The following is a 19,965-nucleotide window of genomic DNA, read 5'->3' as shown; positions in this document are numbered from 1 at the left end:
ACTGTAGTTGAGCAGCATGGAGTCCTTTTATCCTGAACATTTTTGCTAATCACATTTTATTAACTTTCCATGATTGTTTCTTGACATTTAAGACATTTGAACACTACCAGGAACAAAACAAAAGGCTGAAGCTGAAGCTGATGGAGTCATCAGGGGCAAAGGGGCCTTTAGTTACATCTAGCAAAAGACCAAAAATAAAAATATTCCAACCCTGAATATCATACAGCATGTACAAAATATAGAAATTAACAGACAGACCGACGGACACCATCATACAGTGTCACATTTGTACAATAGTGAAAACGTTTCTTTTCATTGTGATGTTAGTATTTTATGTCATGTGCTCAATGAGTACTACAGGGTTATTATCACTTGTAAAACAGTAAGCTCTAAGGAGAATGTAGGATATTACTCCTTGCTGCTCTGTCGGGTAGCTGTCAATCACCCACCAGTGATCTCAGCGATGTTTTTAAAGACTTTTTTTATTCCCTGTTTCCCTGGCAGGATCATTTCCTTTCCTGATAAACAGGATAGAAAGTGCTGCTCTGCACGCTGACTCACTTTTCACTTTGGCGTTAATTGCTGCCTTGAATAAAAATGCTATAAACTCTTTTGTTGAGTGATATGTATTGCTCAGGAGAAAGGAAATGACAAAGTAAGGAAATACGATTTGATTACCTTCGAGTGAGCTATCAGCTAGAGGTGGTGCGAGGAAATATTAAGTCTGTTAAGGGAGGCTTCACCACGACAGTAATAATATGTGAACCCTACTTATAGTAGGGTTCACATAACGAGTCTCCCGACAAATGAACACCATATAGTAACTATATGGTGTTCATTTGTCGGGAGACTCGTGTAGGGAAGTGATCCATCAAAAAAGCAATGAAAGCAATCAACTAATTAGACACGAATCTCAGACCATAAATCCCTGCCTGGCCATATCATATTGGTTACAGGCGGTTTTTATGGCTTGTTTGACTGAGCATTTTGGTGAGTTTCACGTCAACCTCATAGAGTTTAACAGCCTCTAAAAAACAGAAAACAATTTGTTCACGGGAATGAGCTAATGATTTCAGTTCACAGTACCACCAGCCTAGCTCAGGTTATGAGTTCCTAGTAAAGGAGGAGACGCTGCTGTCAGGGATTTGTCACCATGCACGGATACAGCCAGGAAATTGGTCAGGGATGGTGTGGAGGCCATTTTCTCCACGCTGCAAACGCTGGGGGTCAGCCACTCAACACCCTCAGGGGACATCTGAGGGGTGGGGGTGTGGACCACGGTGCTCTGGGGGGTTGGGGACATCACCTGGATGGATACATCTGACTCGCCAGGCTGGGGGCTTCCTGGAAGATCTGTCATGGCAGAGCCCACTGGAGACAAACAAGAACTGTATCCTTAATATGAACAGGTTCGTTGTGGTTGCACGAAGACTGTGACGAATGTTCATCACTTAACATTGCTATTCTCAATTAATTCATAAAAAACTATATCTATGATGAATAGACTGCTATATTTCGCCATTTATGCCACAACAAGAGCCACAGACAGATTGTAAATGATGCTAGTGAAAGTTGTTTTGCTTGATTTACAAGGTAATGGCTGTAATTGTGGTTTTGAAAACTCTTTGGGGTGCATCAATACAATCTGTAGCATCAACATCTGCATCGATGCAGCTATTTAGTACCCTTTTTATCTTCTAAAGACACCATGAATCCTACTTTCAATAATGTGCAATTTATAAACATCGGTGTTTGAAGGTCTTCTTAATAAATGAGGAAGGTAATAGAAATGCAGAATGTAATTTGTGACAGACTCGGTTACAATGCACTGCAAATGACACATTTATATAATCGTTTGATTTCATGCCAAACTATTCACAACAACATGAATTGACATTTTGAGTGGTTACTATTATCACCATTAGGAGACACTGTGCTTTCCCAGGCTAGATAGCTACTCTGTTTTAACAGTGCTTGGACCGATGGTACACGTCAGGCTACAGTCAAGGACAGACGTGGTGATTCACGAGCTGTTGAGAGCTGCACCTGCCCAATGAACCGTGACCTCTTGACCTTGAAGTATCATCGCGTGTCTTCTCTCTGAGCTACTTTGCTCTTTCCCCTTTTGTTTTCCTCTCCGTCTCCGACTAATTCAGATTTCAGGCTGTGAAACGTGAAATGGCAGAAGAGGTATCGCATGCTGGTCTCCTCGAGTCAAATGAGACGAGTGCAGCTGCTGCTGGATCGACTTAAAGTGTAGACAGTGGGGAGAGGGCTTAATTAAATAATTTCTCTTCGTCACTCACCCTCTCTCTACCACAGCCTCCCAAATACGGGTCACTTATCTGTCAGTGCTGGAGGGGGCAGTGCTTGCTTCATTACATCCAAAACAACAAAAGGCAAAACCAGCAAACAAACTGCAACTTCAGCACCAATCTCTTCCCCTCCCCTTCTGCCTCTATCTCACACATATCTGGTTCTATCTCCGACTCGGCCATTTCAGATTCTGTTGAAGAGGTCAGAAAATGGCTTCCATTCAGGACAGTCTGGGCAGACTCTACACTCACACGCTCTCTTACAAACACACACACACACACACACACACATCCCCAGGCCCCCTGCTTAAATGTCAGGTCAGCAGTTGTGGTGCAGCAGCATGGCAGCAGTTAGCAGCAGCATACCAGCCAGCCAGGCTGTGGCACCCCAGTTGAAGAATGTTTGTCGATCCGCTGCAGCGAGCGCCTTTGTTGTGTGGAATGTGTCGGTGTGGAAGAAACCTGTGTTTATGGTGCAGTCATTGTTTGTGGGCGACAAAAACAGAGATAATACGACACCCAGCTTTAGTGTGCAAGTTGGAGTGTGCGTGTGTTAGTCATCACATATATGCACATTCATTTAAAGCGGCTATAGTCAATATTCATCAATATTCTGGATCACGTGACTACTTGAATGTGGACAGAGTCGCTCGTAGTGGCAAACTCTTTGAGAATTGCGTCCCGACTCTGCTTTTCCTCTCAGAGTATTTCAGCTGTTTTGGTTCACTCTCACCGCTCTCATAGTGTCGTTCTCGACAAGAGAAGTCCACTTCCTATCTACTTTTCATGCACTCAATATACTCCTGTGCAGTTGGCCTGTTGTAGCTGGAGGGTTACTAGCTATTGTGATAATAAATAAACTAAACGGGACTTAGAGCCTACCGTCAGGCTAACTGCTCTGTGAGGCTGCACTTTGTGCTAAATGCTGAGGCTTGAATGCTAGCATGATCCCAATGACGATGCAAAGATTCTCATGTTTTATGATGACGATGTTCATCATATTAGTTTAGCATGTTAGCATGCTAATATTTGCTACTCAGAACCAAATACAGCTGAAGTTGATGGGAATGTCGGTTTTGCAGGTATTTTTATCATAAATCAATCTTGATGGTGGAGCCAGAAGAAAAAACATTTCATCACAATCCATCCAAAGTGGTGGACTGACGAACCGACATTGCCCTTGAGCCATTTCTTTTTCTTAACAAATTTGCTTTTCGCCACACTCTTTTCATGTACGCTATAACCCCTCGAATAATACCCGCTGATCAGGAACCACTTGTACAGTGTATCACTGAGTGTGTGTGTGTCCCTGTCATTGAGCTCTAATGCCAGGCAGTCACACTGGGCATGGGCCTGCATTCTCAGCTGCTCTGCACATAGTACACACGCACAAACACATTCAGGTATAGAGACACTTTTTCACTTTATACGTCTCTCTGTCATCATGTCCCTCCTCTTTGCACTGTATCTCGTCTCTCGTGTATCCCCAGTCTCCTTCCTCTCTCTGTCAATCAAACACACCCTGAGCCCTGCGGACATTTTCTTTCTCTCCTTCACTTTCAATCTTCTCTCTCTTTCTCCGACTCACTCTCCCCGTCTCTTTCTCCATCTCTGTCTCTGGCCTCATTCTCTCTCTGTGTCACTGCTCTACTCATCTCCCTGCTTTAACTTCAAAGCCTTGCTGGGATGAATACTGTATCTCTGCAGTTTATATGCGTGTGAGTGAGACTGTACTGTGCGGCGGCTGGTATATGTGTATATTGGTGTGCATGGTGCTGTACGGGTTGATATTCATGCACTGTAGCCTGTTTGTGTGAATGCTAACGTGTGTCGGTATCCTGCCTGCCTATCAGCAGCTGTTGTCGGCCACATGAGAAAATTCAAAATCAATGGTATTGTGTTGCCAGTGAGCCTGAGGCCTGGCAGTCACTGATTGGAGTGTGTGCCTGTGTGTATTTGCTCTCACCTCGGCTCTCTTGTTGGGCCCAGAACTGCTCAACAGTTTTACCAATGTCGCTGTTCTCTCTCAGTTCTTTCTGCCACTGGCGCAGCTCCTGCACATCTGGGCGTGCCCTGATCTATAACACACACAGCACATGAACGTAGCACATGAACGCAGCGCATGCATAAATTCATATTCACAAGCAAACATCATCAATAGCGTAATTAAGTTGCAAGAAAATCAGTGCTAGCAAGCCATCAGTGATGTCCATTTAGAGTGTCGTCTTTTAGTTAATATATCATTCTGTTTACTTGTGTGGTGGTTAAACAGTGGAAGTGGCTCATTTGCTGTATTTGGAGACACCACAACCTCCATACGTGATACTCTGCTATTGTTAGATCACATCTGTCTAAATGACAATGCTTATGCTCTACCTTCATTACCTCTGTAAATAATATATTATATATTGTGTGCTTACTACAAGAGGGTGAAACATATTAATAAACATGCCATTAGATGCTCCATCATCTTCTCAGTCAGGGCCCTCAGCTTTGGACCTTCTAAAGATCTGAGGCTTAAAGAACCAGTAGCATCTTTATTTGTATATTTCACTCTTTTCATTCCATTATATTTAGTCTATTTTATTTGCCTTACTTTAATTTCCTTGATATTATTTAACCGTATAGCACCGAGATGTTGCAATCTGGATTTTTCCATGTAACACATCCTGTAACATTGTTTTCAAAGGTGCTCTATGTGTATAAATAAGCTTTATTTTTATGATTATTTTCTATAATTTTGACATGTGGTAAGTTGTGAATTGCAGCTTTAACTTTGATGCTACACCGCTGAACAACATAGTTAAGAACCCATGCATGTGTCTCAGTATGTGTTATGTAAAAGCTTAAATTAATGATATGGCACTCTATAAATATAGTAGCTGTATTGTGGGAACAATGACTCAAAGGTCCCTGCAGAGTAAAAGCTTCTGTTAGTAATGAAGCTTCTTAAGATGTATAGCTGAGTGTCTTTGTGTCCACGTAGGTGGGTAAATGGGTCAAATTGTGCTGAACATTCATGTCAAAAAGATTGATTCTGAATTACAAAGATTGATTGATTCTTCTCTCCATCCAGCCTGTAGTTAGCATGAGTTATGCTTTTGTTCCTGGAGGTAACCCCTGTAGTTGTGTGTGCGCTGCTGGCTTTCCTGAGAGATTACTAAACAGACTTTCTGTTTTTGATGAATAGAAAATGTCCCTGAAGAGCTCACTCTCCTGTATTATCACCCCCTCCTCTTCCTCTACCTACTATTACTACTACTACTCGGCCTCCTTCTCCTTCCTTTTCCTCCTCCTCGTCTTCCCTGTCTTCTCCTTCAGTACTAAGGTATGCCTCTCCCCCTCACTCGACTTCTGAAAATATCTCTCATACCAACGTCTTATTCTCCCCTCATTCTCCAGCTCAGCAATGATTCATCTCTCTCCTCTGTATTCTCTCCCACCGCTCCAATCTTGTTTTCCTCTTACGCCTCCCTCTCCGTTCGTCTGCTTGAAAGGCGACAATAGTGTTGCTATTAGCAGTGCGTATGAAAGTGGGTCTGTTATATAAGCCTGGCGATGGTTTGAGGAATGGGTAAGACTAGCGTGCTCCAATAGTTAATTCACTGGGTGTCACAGTTCTGCAACAGCCTCTCTGCTGATGGGAGCAAACCATAGAAATGGAAATGAGGGGTGAGGGTCAGGAGGGATGGGGGGGTTGGAGTCTGTCGTGTCTGCTCACCATCGCTTGTGTGTTTATTTGTGTGTGTGTGTGGCCATTTCTACTCTGTCACTTTCCATTGGTGTCCTGCAGAAACGTTACAACATTACAGTTCTTCTTCTGTAGCCTACTGCTAAACAACGGAAATATTTCTCGGCCGGGTGACCCCTGAGACAAAGCTTTACAATGTGCCACACAAAGACAAAATCAAAGTCTCAGTTCTTGGAAAGCTGACTTTTTGAATATAAATGCTTTCTACTAGCCGCTGCCAGTTTGTGTGCGATAGCGGGAGACAAAGAGCTGAGTTGAGTGGGTGAGCGTTTTGAAGCCTGTCTGTGTGCATCAGTACAGCTGATTAGCAGGGGTGAGGTATTGTTTTGACTGTGTGTGTGTGTGTGTGTGTGTGTGTATCTCTATAGGTGTTGTGAGCGCATATACATATGATTTACAACACCAAAATCTGTCTTTTTTTAAAAATCTATTGTTCCTGATTTGAATCATTAATAATAATAATACAGTTTCGTGTTGCTATGATCGTCCATGTCACAGCACACGTGCCTCATGCTGGGTGTATGAACGAAGGTTGGGATTAGAGTGGCTAGAAAAAAAATGTAAAAACATTGCAGGCTACATGGAATCACATGCATTACTTGACATGCAAAAGCACAACCACAATAACACACACACACATATTGAAAATAACTCAAAAGCACAAAAAAAGACTGACTTCTGTCTCCCTAAGGCAGCAGCACAAGCAGAACCCCCCCCCCTCGCTCACCACGTATCCACAAAAATGCCCTCTTTCTCACACACACTTCAATCTCGCTGCACAGCCTTTCAAGCTGCCTTCCCTTTTTGTGCAAAGCTGCCTGTGAGACCGAGCTCCTCTCGCAGTCTCACACTCTGCACAATGGCTTCTGTCATTCAAAACTGGCTGCAGTCACATCCTCAAGCGCACTGACAGGCTGCATAAAGACAGCCACCACAGCCTGCTCCATCTACTCCACGAACCCCCATCCACCCACCGATCCATCATGTTTTTGTTGGCCAATGCTTCCATCAAGGTTTAACCAGCTGAGCAACCTGTGATTTGATTTGTGCATTTGTAGACTAATGCACAGAAATGAGTTGAACTGTGACCCTACTGTCCTTCATGAGAACACTGCAGGAAGGGAGAAGTGAGGACAAAGCAGAGCCACTGGACCGCCCGTCCTGAGTGCCTGTGACGTATTTTCTGCATGAGTGTCACTACACGTGGCTCGTCACTGACTAAATACTGGAGCTTAATTCAAACCATTCATCTATCACTGCCCTCGGATCATTCATCTGGAATTGCAGACCTAGTTCTGCTGTTGACTCTACAGCTCTCTGGGTGTGAGTGTGTGTGCGTGTGTGTGTGTGTGTGTGTGAGAGAGTCTTTCAAACAGCTCTATTAGTTTATGTCATGTGGAATATATTCAGTGCTCACGGTGTCCTACTTTTAGACAACAACTGGGCCTGCTAGCAGCCCAACATGACTTTCTTTAGACATGTATGGACTGTAACAAAATGTGATTCAAATTGACTTATCAAATAATAATAGTTCATATTCTGTGTGCATCGTAACTCTCAGAAACAAAGCATCCACATCAGTTGAGAAAATCTACATCAGGGTTTCTTGTATTTTGGGAAATAGGCTTATTCACTTTTCCATTGAGAGTTGGATGAGAAAATTGACACCACTCCCTATGTCTGTATGGTTAGAAAATTGTCATTTTTACATTTAGTTTTTTGTGCAGAACCCAGCTAGCTGTTTCCCTCTGTTTACAGTCTTTATGCTAAGTGTTAGTTGTAGCTTTGTAATTACTGGACACAAAGAGTGGTCTTGATTTTCTCATCTAACTCTCTGTCAGAAGGTGAACAACCGTATTTCTGAAAATGTTGAATTATTCCTTTAAGTTTTCTAAAAAACAAAACAAACAAAAACACCATAGAATCAAATCTGACAATGGATCATGGACCTGAACAAGGAAACAAACATCTTGTCTGACCTGCATTAGGCTATGCTTCACAGGACAGAGCTGTACTTTAAGCCAGGAAAAGGCCAACCTCAGTGTGTGCACGCTTAATAGATCGATGGAAGTGATCATTATGATAAAAGCCTGCTTCTCTACCTGACCACAAACCCTTAATGCTGACAGCCTAAATGCCTATTTATTACACAACAGCCACATTACTCCAACTCAGCTGACCAGACCTGCGAGAGGCTGAGAAGTCTGAGTGATCAGTGTGTGTCTGTGCAGTGTGCGTGCATGTACATATGTGTGCATTACTGTAGCAAGCTGAATGGATTAGTGTAAGCACAGTATAAAGAACATTATGTAATATGATTAGACCCAGCAGCTCTTCATAGTTGTACATTAGAGAAACAGGAGACAATCGCATTGTCTGGGTCATAGATGTGAGTTAGTGTGTGTACCATCTCTACCGCTGCTCTTCTTCACTCCGCAATTTGTTTCGATGAAAGAGATTAATAATGCAGGGATAAAATTCCGAGCTACAAAAATACCCTGCTCCCCGGCCCTCAGTCTGTCTGTCTGTCTTCCTTTCTTTCTTACAAACACACACTCACACGAATACACACACACACACACACACACAGCCCTCTGCAGTCAGCGCTGCGTCAGGCAGGTTATATAACTGCAGAGCGTGAGGGGGAAAGAGAGGGTCTGTGGACAGGGGGTGAAGAGCACAGAGTTCATTGATGAAAGCAGAGGTGTGTGATTTGGATAAAGTTTGTTAATATCAAAGCATTAGATATCTACATGTTACAATATTTAGTGAGGTATTTAAAAACCACACCATTTTTTGGGGTGTTTTTCTAAAGCAAAATCCCATAATCCCATTATAAACCCTCAAAAATATTCTCAAGCATTTTCAAATTAGGACAGATTATGGTGAAATATAGCCTGATATTCTTCACTTTGATATTTATTCTGTCAACCATGATATCTTGATATGAGAGTTTTGTCAGAATACATTTAGAATGGGAGACATTAAAAGATATTGTATGTATGTATGTAATAATATTGAATGATAACATGCTATTTAAAACACCTACAGTATACATTCTCACGCCAGAAGACACACACACACACACACACAGACACACACACACACACACACACAGAAACTAATGAAGTTTTACAGTGCATCAGTGCTTCACAGATGACTCCCCTTCTCTGCTCTGCTGCCCACTGAGCTGTTAACGGCTGCTCTTCTCGAGCCAAGGTAACAGCCGCCGTGACAAAATACAACACCTGTCAGGACTTTGCCTCAGTGCCTACCCAAAATATCTCCGCCCTGTGTACCTTGAATAAGTCATGATCTTAGGACGCAAACCCTCAACTTCAGAACCTGACTGTGCTGCGTCTACAGGCTCCCCTGTGCTTCTCAGAGGTTTCATCTCTCTCCCTATTCCTATAGCCGGTACAGATGTTGCCAAAGATCCATTTCCTGCCTCCACCATGCTCCATTCCTAATCCAAAGCCACACTGCAACATCATCTTGTCTCTCTCCTCCCTTTTATCATCCATCCATCCATCCATCCATCTGAAAAATGTTCCTAACATAGCCTGAGCGTCATCCTTCCAGATATATCAACCAATTCCCTCACTACTGTCCCTTTCTGGCTGCGTCTCTCCTCCTCTGAATCCCTTGGGGTGCTGGGCTGCAGCTCTATCAGCGGCCTCACTGAACCTCTCTTCGTTCAGGGTAAACAAAGTGAGGAGTGACAGGCAGCCGGCTCAATGCTGCCACCTTATGTGAGCAGAGACTGGTACAATGTTTTGTTGCTACAGAAATAGGAAAGAGGAAGTGGTGCCCCCTGCTGGTGCATAAGTAGCCCGAACTGGGATACATGCTGCAGGCACGTACGCACACACACCTTTTCATGCACACACACACACACACACAAATTCAGCTACATGTTCAGATTGTTCAAACAGAATGTAACTGCACATGACAGCACAGCTGGCATCTTTTCCTCTCAATGGTTTAAATAAAATAAGCGCTTCTGTTGAGAGAAACAAAAACAAGACCCCCTCCTTACATCCCTACAGCATACAAGACTAGGTTTATTTGTGTGGAGAAATTGCTTGCTTGTTTGCCTCTGGTAGTGTCTGTTTATGTCTATTTATATCACAGCACAGAGTACTTCAGACCACAACACCCACACAGGAAGGATTTAAATCCCGGCATCATTGATGACATAATCAAGCTGCTGAATGAAACTGCAGTCCCTGTGGAAGAGGAGCTTTTCAGCGAGATGGGATTATACAACAATATCGCTCTGTGGGCCACACACACACACACACACACACACACACACACACACACACACACACAGGCAGGCTGACTGTGGTGTGTGGGGTAATTGCAGGGTTCTTTCAAGCTTTACTTTTTTCCACTCTGACTTCTTAAATCAATCTAGAAAGTTTGGGAGGTGGTAATTAGAGTTGGTCAGCCTGACGAGCCCAGCCAAGCATAGCTAGATTAATGTGTAAATATGTCAAGTGAAAGGCTTTTCTCCCAGGCTTTTAATTTAATTTGAAATGTCCCCGATATTCTTAGTTTATGTGTTTATTTTCTTTATTTTTCAAGGCGTTTAAGACCTGTGTTGGGCCAATCTAACAATTTTTATTTTACCTCTGTATGTCTGCATTCCTCATCCCAGTCCTTTAAAATACATTTGGAAGGAAAGTCTGCAAAGACCGATTTGCTTCTTGCTATATCCAGTGTACCTTATATCCCCTCCAGAAGGCCTGGATGAGCAGAGCAGCCTGATCCTCACTCAGCAGTAGATACAGAGGGATGGGAGACCTGGGGCTGAAGACAGAGAGAGAGAGAGAGAGAGAGAGAGAGAGAGTTTCAGCATGCATCTGTGAAAGAGCATGTTTGTGTGTCGTCTTAACTTAAACTTAGTTTTTGCAGGTTTTTTTTCCATTAAATCAATGTTTGTTTCAAACTTGAGACACAGCAACCCGGTGACAATGGAACTCCAAACGGCGAAAGACAGATTTGTGTCATTTGTTGACAAACAATGAATTTGCTGGTAACAGCTGTAGCGTTGGGGAGACACTCACTGCATGCTGAGAAAGTCTTTGACAAAAGGGATGTCATGGAAGTTCACTGGGACCTGTTCTCGTCTGCGGGGGTTTTGGCTGAGGAAAAAGGTGAGCGGGAGAGAACAAATGCACACAGCATTAAGAATATAACATTATAGGGAATAAATGGGGTAAGGTGCACATTATACGGTGAAGAGACGGAGAGAGAGCTGTGTGTGTGTGTGGGGGGGGCTTTTACTTGTATAGCCACTCAGTCAGGAAGTCACACGGGTTAAAGGCTGTTTTTAGCCTCTGCAACACAAAAGAAAGTAATGCCATCACGCAGAAGTAGTATTCAGCGTTACTTTTACACATCACAGGAGTAAAAAATTACTATTAATGATGCAGTAATGTGTAAGTATTTTACTGCCAAAGTTGGTGAAGGTGAAGTGAATTTAAATGACTTCATATACTTCTAATTTAATATATATCAATGCATTGCATATTATATTACTTGTATGTACATTTTCAATTAGCAAAGTAACTAATAACTACAGCTGGGAAATAAATTTGAAGCAAAAATTGCAATTTTTCCAACTGATTTGTTGAGGATAGTTTATGTTATGAAGGAGTAGAAAATGGAAATGCCATTCGTAAAGTACAAGTACCTAAAAACTCTACTTGAGTTAATGATCAATCAGACATCACATGAATTGCTTTGATTTCAGGTGAGGTCATTTTAACAACATGGGCCACCTGGAACTTTATTTGTTATATTATCAGGAGAAATTCAGACCTCGTAACAGCCATGTTTCTGGGCTTCTTTCAGCAAAGCCTCAAGTCCAGGCAACAACACTGGAAACACTCTCCTCTCCAAAAACCGTGCAACAGGACCTGACACACACACACACACAAACAAAAACTTTACACAATATGTATGCCCCAGGATGGCAGTTACACTCTGCAGGACCAACTTAAATCATCATCTCACGTTCATGTAGTTGTGGAGGCGATGTAGTTCCAGCAGCTGACGGGCGCTTCTGGCTTGAACAGAGTTCAGAGGAGCCAGGGTGGCAAAGAAGCGGGTCAACGTCTCTCACAGGACCATCGTCCACAAACATCTAATAATGAAACGACAATGACAGCATCAGGACATGCCCGAGTGACAGGAGAGTAATCAGACAGAGGGATGAATGAGCTGACCGTGGCTGTGCTGAGTCCATAGGACAAAGCAGAGTGTGTACTGGTGCTGTACTGGGAGAGCTGGGTGCTCATTGAGCTATCAGTCCACACAGCACTGCGCTGCTCCGCTTCATACTCTCCAACAACACATCATCCAGAAAATGCTTTTAGTTTACACATCACAAAAAGGGTTAATAGCCAATAGAATAATATCACCTTACCTTCACACTCTTGCTGCCAAAGGGATTTTATGTCACCGATTAACTTCGCCATTATTTTGACGGTCGCTCCTGTGGTTGCCAGGGACACGTTCGGTTGTCAAGGCAGTAGTCATGCCTTTGACTTCCGGTGTAAACACAAGCATGGACTACAGGAGCAGAAGGAGACATAATAAGGGACAATAAAACAAATGCTGAAGGTTGTTTAAAACAAAAGAATGTCCTAATCAATGACTCAACAGTTTCTCAAATACAACACGATGGCTCACCGAAAATATATATAAATACAGAGTCCGACTTCCGTCTGTACCGTTAACTACAGCTTCAATACTTACGGGGTATTAACACTTTTTATCATCACAGTGCAACACATCGTGATAACGTTACTAGTTTATATGATAGGGACTAAAACGTAGCCTACCTGAACGGTGCAATTCATGCAAAACAAACGGCACCTCTTTGATTCGGTTGTTCCACTATTCTCCGCTAGAGGGGAGCAGAGGACTTAAAATAAATTATCAAAAGCCTTCATGACTGAAGATCCATAGTGTGATCGTATTTGCCTCTCTATAAAAAACATTTGAGGCATTATGCTTTATCATATATCATTGCATGTCAGCGTTTCTATTTGGTTTACTCCGAATGGTATTTTTGTTTTTAAGACTGCTGTAAATATTTAAGTAAACTCTATTAATGAACCCTCTTGTAGGCGTTTATGCATGTAAAAGCCCCTTTCTACCCTAATAACGCCATACATTGATAGTTTACACATTCATTTTAAATACCCAAGATGTCATGTACTTAATTTACAGGGATATCTGGCTATCATTGCACCTAATGGTGCGTTTTCAGAAGAACAATTAATTGTTATTTTAAGTTTTTTTGGTTTCATTCCGCTCATCATCTTGTATTTTAGTTAAGATGTTCCTGATGTGTTGCTCTCCTTCAAGGAAAAGTTTCTGTCCTACATGATGATCTATTACTGTTGGCTCTAAATAATGGATGAACCAAAATTGAAATATTGATCAAAAATATTGTTGTATAGTAATAAGTATTTTCTCTATGATAATAAATGGGCAAAACATAAAGCTTTTGCTGAAGACAGCATCACAATCTAAACCTTTAGCCATGATTATATTATGACAAGTTCTTCAAAATTAAAGTCTTTATTGGAATATACTCCAAAGCAGTTAAGTCTTCTCATGACTGAACAAAAATAGCCATTTATCTTAAAAAAAAAAAGTCCCAAGATGGTTCCAAAATGCACTGAACAGCTTTTGACAAAATATACATTGCAGCAACTCAATTCTTGAATTTACTATTTGACTTGTTAATAAATAAGATTGTGAATAAAACATTTTTTATACATACAACTTTAGACTTCCCCATATATGCAACCAAAATCAATCACTACACTCACCCGCCATTTTTAAAAACAAATTTGTGAAGACCTGTGCCAAAACCATTTCTCTAACAAGCTGTTGCAGTTCATCCTCTGACATCAACAACCCCCAAAAACATACCAAAAAAAGCAAAACCCCACAATGAGTAACAGTAGAAATAATGGTAGTAATGCAATAATAATAATTATGATAATGACAGGATGATTTTCTTTATAAAGCAACACTGATAAAAGCAGATATAATAAAAGGACCAACTATCAACAACGAAATATACAAATTACATTCCTTCAGGGTTTCAGAATAGAGGGAGTCCATGTGAGCAGGACATTTATAACTGTGCAAGGAGACAGACAGAGTCCCCTCTTTAGAAAAACTGAAAAGAAAAGTCACACTCTTGTCTATAGGAGTAGTTATATTATTTAGCCTTCAACGTCAGTCATTAGTAACTTGAGATCCAGGCACAGGAGCCAAAACTTCAAAGAGGACATTCGCTCATGTAAATCCACGATGCATGTAAAAGTTAAGTAGTATGGTTTGGGAAGAATCACATGCTAGAATTAATCCTGGAGTCCATCCATAACCATACACATACTTTGTCTAATGTACATAGTGAAGAGCCTCCTAATACACAGAGCTCAGGTCAGATGAGTACAGTGTTGCTGTGAAGTTAAAGGATGATTTGCATCAAGCCTCCACTCGAGGAAACATTCAGTGTGTCCATAGGCAGCATGTTCTCTTCCAAAGGTTATGGCTATGCGGATGCATGACGCCGAGCCTTTGAATGCAGTGAACCTTGCGTGTCCACTGTACACCCACTGTCCAGTGTGGTCCAGTCCTGCAGGCTGCCCAAACAGCTCAAATAAATCCACTGCAGAGACTCGACAGTAACAAAGAGAGTGACATGCCGGGACAGCGCCACAGGCAAAAGATGCAGTGGCTCTGATCCTGAAAATAGTCGACTTACAGGGAATCAAAGTTAAATACAGATGATTACAAACAGAAATCAAAGAGATGGAGCGTGTGAAGAACTGGTGGAGATGAGTCTGTAATCCCCCGTTTCAAGCGTCCACCTCCCTGTAGTGGAAGGTGCCAAGATGGGGATGGATTTGTCCGCTCAGTGGAGCGTGCCGCCCCTCACAGGCTGATTCAGTGCAAGAGGCCTTTTTATGAAGAGGGGCCTGGGAGTTTTAGCGTCTTCTGTGGTTCTATTCCTCTTCCACGATCATTTACAGTCCCTACACAGACTTCCTTGAGATTCTTCCAATATTACAAAACGCATGTCCATTTAACAATCCACGACTTCACTGTCTTCGCGTCATTCGTCGAGTCCCCTCCGTTTTAAAGAAGTTGGCCAGAGCTATGTACAGATAGGGTGATATGTCATTTATTAGCGAGAATGGTAGTGGTTGGTTCACTGAGGCCGAGGTTCTCCATGGACTCGAAAGCGGTACATGCAGGTGTATTCTGGATGACCCCAGTTAGACAGCACACGCACCTCGATGATCTGGAAGGCCCTGTCATTCTGCTCCTGAAAGAGAAGAAGGGGGAATATTCACAACACAATGGCAGACAATGAACTGCTTTGTATTTCTAATAGGTTTGGAGGTGCGTCTTAAGTTACCATAACAGGAAAGCTTTGCAGTGACTCCCCATCTTCCTCGTATATGTACTGCCCCAGCAGCTTCCCTTCGTCCTGGTACTCGTCATCTAGACCCTGTACGAAAGCAAACAGTGAAAAATGGGCACTCAACTGTGTCTAGTTGTTTAGTATGTTTCTTACAAAAACAGTGAAGTTGCACATGTTTTCTTACAAAAACAGTGAAGTTGCGTGGGGCGCTGGTGATGTTTCCTGTCGGGGACATGGCCTTGGGGATGTGCTCCACACAGAAGGATGTAGGCAGGATCCTCAGGGACAACCGGATCACCAGATAACCCTGAGAGCCTTTGAATGCCCAGCAGTTACCGGGGTACACATCGGGCTGGGGAAGGGAAGTGAGTGGAGAAATGCCAAATTAAGTTCCATAATAGTAGCCAGTGTGAGTGTTCCAACAATTTTCAGCAGACTGTGTTGTTAAATCAAGCGAATGTCTTCCAAACAACAAAATTCACTCCTTGTGTTTCCCTGCTGAAAGGAGGAGTGATTACAGCAATAAAAGGCCGTTTCAAAGTCCACATGGCCACCTGACTATTCTCTTAAGACGGAAGTGAAACGTATCCATTAACTATCTTTACATAATCAGTAAAACAGACATTTCTCTCATGGATATCTCCTGGGGAGGCTCACCTGGATGACAACACGTGGCGACTGGGAGAAGTACCAGAGCGGCAGGCCGAACAGACTCATGAGGGCCGTCTTGGTCTCGTATGTCTCAGAGCAGCGAGTGCTCAGGATGCTGCCACCTGAACCAACACAAAGGGTAAGAGATAATACAATAGCTGTGCAGAACAGCATGTTGGGAAAAGACAAAACCTTATGAGTTTAAACAAGCTGGCAAAAGAAGAGACAAACAGCTGCATTCAGGTGCTGATGTGCAAGAAAACCTCACTGCTGCATTTCAGGTCAGACCCCAGAAGTTAGTTTGATAATCACCAGATGGGCTGCTACTCCCTCCACTTACTCATTTCCTGGGGGAAACCCTGCACCACCAAACAGGCAGTGAGTTGTGCAGATGCTCATGGTGGCCTTATTTTATATGATGTGACAGCTAAATGAAAGCATTATAACCAAGTAAAGAATCATGGCCCATATCTGTTAACACATGCCAGTTACAATGGCCAAGCCTACTATCTTTTAAAAGATGTTTGGCCTCTCAGCCTGTATTAATAGCGCGAGTAGAGACAGACAGGACATGCAATAACGGTCCCCGGCTCAAAACAAACCAGGGTGGCTGTGATTATATGGGTGTCTGAACTACTAGACTACCAGGTCGTCTTAAATCCCACGCGTACTGTGAAGCAACTCTCTCATGAAGGTCAACAGACTGCTCAGTAACACGCCTGACAATGGAGCCTGAGCTTTTGCTGTTAATACCCTGTTGTCCTCTAGCCTGACTAATGCCTGTACAAACATTACACAAGAGAAATACATTAGAGCACAGTGCAGCTAGCTGACGCATAGATCCGTTATAGGGTAAAGACTCGGGTGGACAGGCATCGATGTGAGGCTTCTTTCTTACCTCCAGACTCCAGCGCGTAGTCCACCAGGCCTGTTCGATCCTGGGAGTAGAGCCTCAAAGCGTTTTGGACAATCAGCTTCACTTGCTGGAGTAGAGACACACATCACAAGAGTTAAAGATTAAATAAGGGCCTCAAACACACATTTTAACAGCGCTCAGCCCCCACAGCGATGATGATGTTGACAGAAGACGTGTATGCTCGTTACCTCTTCTGTCAGTCCCTCAGCAGCAGCGGCGTGTTGGACAGTTCCCGTTACAGTCTTAACGATGGTCTCGGCTTGAAACCCGGCCTCACCCAGGGTTTGGGCGTGGTTAAGCTCCAGCTGCAGGGACACGTTTCTCAGGATGCTCAGCTCAAGTGAGGACAGGGAAGCCTGCAGGTCGGGTGTGGTCACGTAGCGCTGGGACAGCCAGAGGATCAGAGACTCAGGCACCGCTCCCTGCTCACCACTGCTGAAGAACAGGGCCTGCAACTCCTTACGCACCTGGGAGGTCACCTGGGAGGACACCTGGGCGGATATCTGTGAAAAGAATAAACGTATATAGAAAACTGAATCACAGCAACGGCAGATTAAAGCCCAAACAGGAGTCAATATTTGTGTTACTTACCGTCTCCTGCAGTGTGTCCAGCTGCTCACATTTGCCCTTACATCCCACAACACCCTGCAGGTCCTGTCGGATTTTGGCCAGCTCCACCTCAAGTCTCTGCACCTCCACGAGCAGAGCATCATGGTCCTCCTGCTTCACACCCACACTGAGTGAAAGACAGAATCTACATGTGAGCGGTCATAATATTGAAGAACATCAGAAAATACGAGTAGCACGTAATAAAAAAAATAAAAAAGGAGGATTTGAATGTTTAGTTATTTCTTTGATTTTTGTACCTGAGGTGAACTGTGTCTGCTGCTGAAGTGACAATCTCCTTCTCTCTTTCCTGCTTCTCATGTTCATGCTGCTGCTGCTGCTTCTTCTGTTGCATCTCCTAAAACAAATGTCATGTATATGGATTACTGAAAATAGCACAGAAACTACAAACTGACATTTTCCCAGGCACACACTTCCATTAGATATTTGATACAGCACCATTGCTCTTTTGTATACAGACCTAAACCTGGCACAAACACGACCAGGTCTGCCTTCATATCTGTTCTTGCCTGTCTGAGCTCGTCAGGATATTATTTGGTCTTTTTAACACTGTTGTGGTATGTTTCCCATTATCTCATGCTATTACAATAGTTTTTTGTAGAGATGCCCCGATCGATTGGCTGCCGATGGGAAACCGGTCGGTTTTCAGCTGATTGACCAAGACCGGGGACTGGCCGATTCGTTTCATACTTCTGATTTTTTGACGGTCACATTTTGACACGTGTACCTCCGCATGATAGTTTTACGATAGTTGGCACATAGCAGCACAGATAGGAACGTCACAGCTACACACACACATTACGCGTCAGTGAGTGAAGACATAAAGCTCACAATTTGTCAACTGCAAGTCCCAAATAAGCTGTGGAGGAACAACCTTAAACACTTTTGGAACAAGCAACTTAATCACACACTTATTATATTGTAATTCATTCTCATTCATGCTGAATCATGCTTCAGAGTAGTCGCTGTCTCTCCCTTGCACAGTCCTGCTTATAATAGAGCGAACAGCTAACGTTGCCTCCCAGCTCTACCGGGTAAAACTGAGTATTGGGCGAAGGTTAATTACAACGCTATCATGATGTGTTCAAATGTAACCGTGTAAAATGTTTTTGGCAAAAAACTTAAATAAATACAGTAGTTTGAAGGAGATGTTTTCACAGCAATATAAAATAGATATGAGAGGGCTTATGACTCGTTTAACATCCTAACACTAACGTTAGCTCTAAGCAGCTTAATATAATACATAATTTAAACTAAAAATTGCGATCAGTGCATCTCTAGTTTTTGGTCAGATAATGATTAGACTTTGTATGTTCCTTGTTAATGTTTAATATTTATCTTTTACTCTTACATACTGTACTTTATCATGGATTGCAATCTTGTGCCTGCTTGCTGTTATTATTTATCTACTTAGTTTTGCAAAGACACAAATGAACAATTAGTGTGTGCTTAGCGTGTAAAGTAACAAACATCAAAACATGTAAGTTAAATAAGCCATCTTGCAGGTATTTTCGTTAGTGAATCGGCTGAAAGTACCTCAGTCTTGGCAGCCAGAGTCTTGAGCAGCAACTCTAAATCTGCCAGCCGTGTAGCCTGACCCTCTTGCTGCTGTTTCCGCTGCTCTGCACTCTGCAAGGAGCAGGAATAAAGAGAGAAAGAGTGAGATACATGTAAACCTTTAAATAAAAATGTCACCATTGTAAGTCAACACTTATCTTCATCTCTTTACCTGTGCTCTGGCCGTGTTCTCCTGCTCCAGCTCTCCCCGTAACACAACGAGTCTCTGCTCCAGCAGGGAGGACACCCACAATCCCAGGCTCTCCCTGTCGGTCTGAGTGTGGAGCTTCTCCTTCAGGGAGCTGTAGAGACCCAAAATGTCTCCGTGACGCTGCTCCTGCTTCTGGTCACCCTGCTGGACTCGCTCCCAGAGCAGGGCTAGTTGGCGCTCCACGCGCTCCAGTCGCTCCATGTCCACACTTGAGACCGCCACAGGGGGAAGGAACGGCTGCAGGAGAGAAGGTTACAAATATAGAAAAAAAAATTACTAATTTGTGGTGACTCCAAAACAGCTTGGCATTGTACCAGACACACAATAGTTTCATTTATCTTTAACATACACAGTATCTGTGTGCAATTAAGTACAGGGCAAAAGAACTGTGGTCATTGAAACATTAAACATGCTTGAACTGTAACTAACACACACACACACACACACACACACACACACACACACACACACACA

General features: G+C 42.9%; 2 protein-coding genes across 9 annotated transcripts in view; both read right to left on the bottom strand.

Annotated features, from left to right (window-relative positions):
* Positions 1-854: 854 nt before the first annotated feature.
* Positions 855-13,548, bottom strand: iqck (IQ motif containing K). 3 transcript variants are annotated; one of them, XM_031872116.1, is made up of 9 exons: positions 12,503-13,548; positions 12,303-12,418; positions 12,091-12,220; positions 11,896-11,993; positions 11,359-11,411; positions 11,139-11,216; positions 10,797-10,881; positions 4,282-4,393; positions 855-1,371 (listed from the first exon to the last, which is right to left on the bottom strand). In XM_031872116.1, exons 1-9 carry the CDS (start codon positions 12,552-12,554, stop codon positions 1,094-1,096), a joined length of 1,002 nt encoding a protein of 333 aa, XP_031727976.1. In that variant the 5' UTR covers positions 12,555-13,548; the 3' UTR covers positions 855-1,093. The 3 variants fall into 3 exon arrangements, with proteins under 3 accessions (XP_031727976.1, XP_031727977.1, XP_031727978.1); XM_031872117.1 differs by having other exon boundaries at positions 12,303-12,445; positions 12,503-12,515; XM_031872118.1 differs by lacking the exon at positions 12,303-12,418 and having other exon boundaries at positions 12,503-12,566.
* A 101-nt stretch (positions 13,549-13,649) lies between these two features.
* Positions 13,650-19,965, bottom strand: part of sun1b (Sad1 and UNC84 domain containing 1b) — a 25,094-nt gene continuing 18,778 nt past the window's right edge. For all 6 annotated transcript variants that reach the window (XM_031872115.1, XM_031872113.1, XM_031872111.1 and 3 more), the window contains 10 exons: positions 19,453-19,728; positions 19,260-19,352; positions 17,963-18,060; positions 17,688-17,832; positions 17,285-17,599; positions 17,079-17,163; positions 16,187-16,302; positions 15,714-15,881; positions 15,524-15,616; positions 13,650-15,430 (listed from right to left, as the gene is read on the bottom strand). In XM_031872115.1, coding sequence (XP_031727975.1) covers positions 15,314-15,430; positions 15,524-15,616; positions 15,714-15,881; positions 16,187-16,302; positions 17,079-17,163; positions 17,285-17,599; positions 17,688-17,832; positions 17,963-18,060; positions 19,260-19,352; positions 19,453-19,728 — 1,506 coding nt within the window. In that variant the 3' untranslated portion in view covers positions 13,650-15,313. The remainder of the gene's footprint in view (positions 15,431-15,523; positions 15,617-15,713; positions 15,882-16,186; positions 16,303-17,078; positions 17,164-17,284; positions 17,600-17,687; positions 17,833-17,962; positions 18,061-19,259; positions 19,353-19,452; positions 19,729-19,965) is intronic.

This window comes from Anarrhichthys ocellatus, unplaced genomic scaffold, assembly GCF_004355925.1.
Source record: "Anarrhichthys ocellatus isolate YVR2014 unplaced genomic scaffold, GSC_Weel_1.0 scaffold62, whole genome shotgun sequence".
Classification (NCBI taxonomy): domain Eukaryota; kingdom Metazoa; phylum Chordata; class Actinopteri; order Perciformes; family Anarhichadidae; genus Anarrhichthys; species Anarrhichthys ocellatus.
The sequence above is the reverse complement of the archived record's forward strand: the minus strand, read 5'-3'. Positions and strand labels throughout refer to the sequence as shown.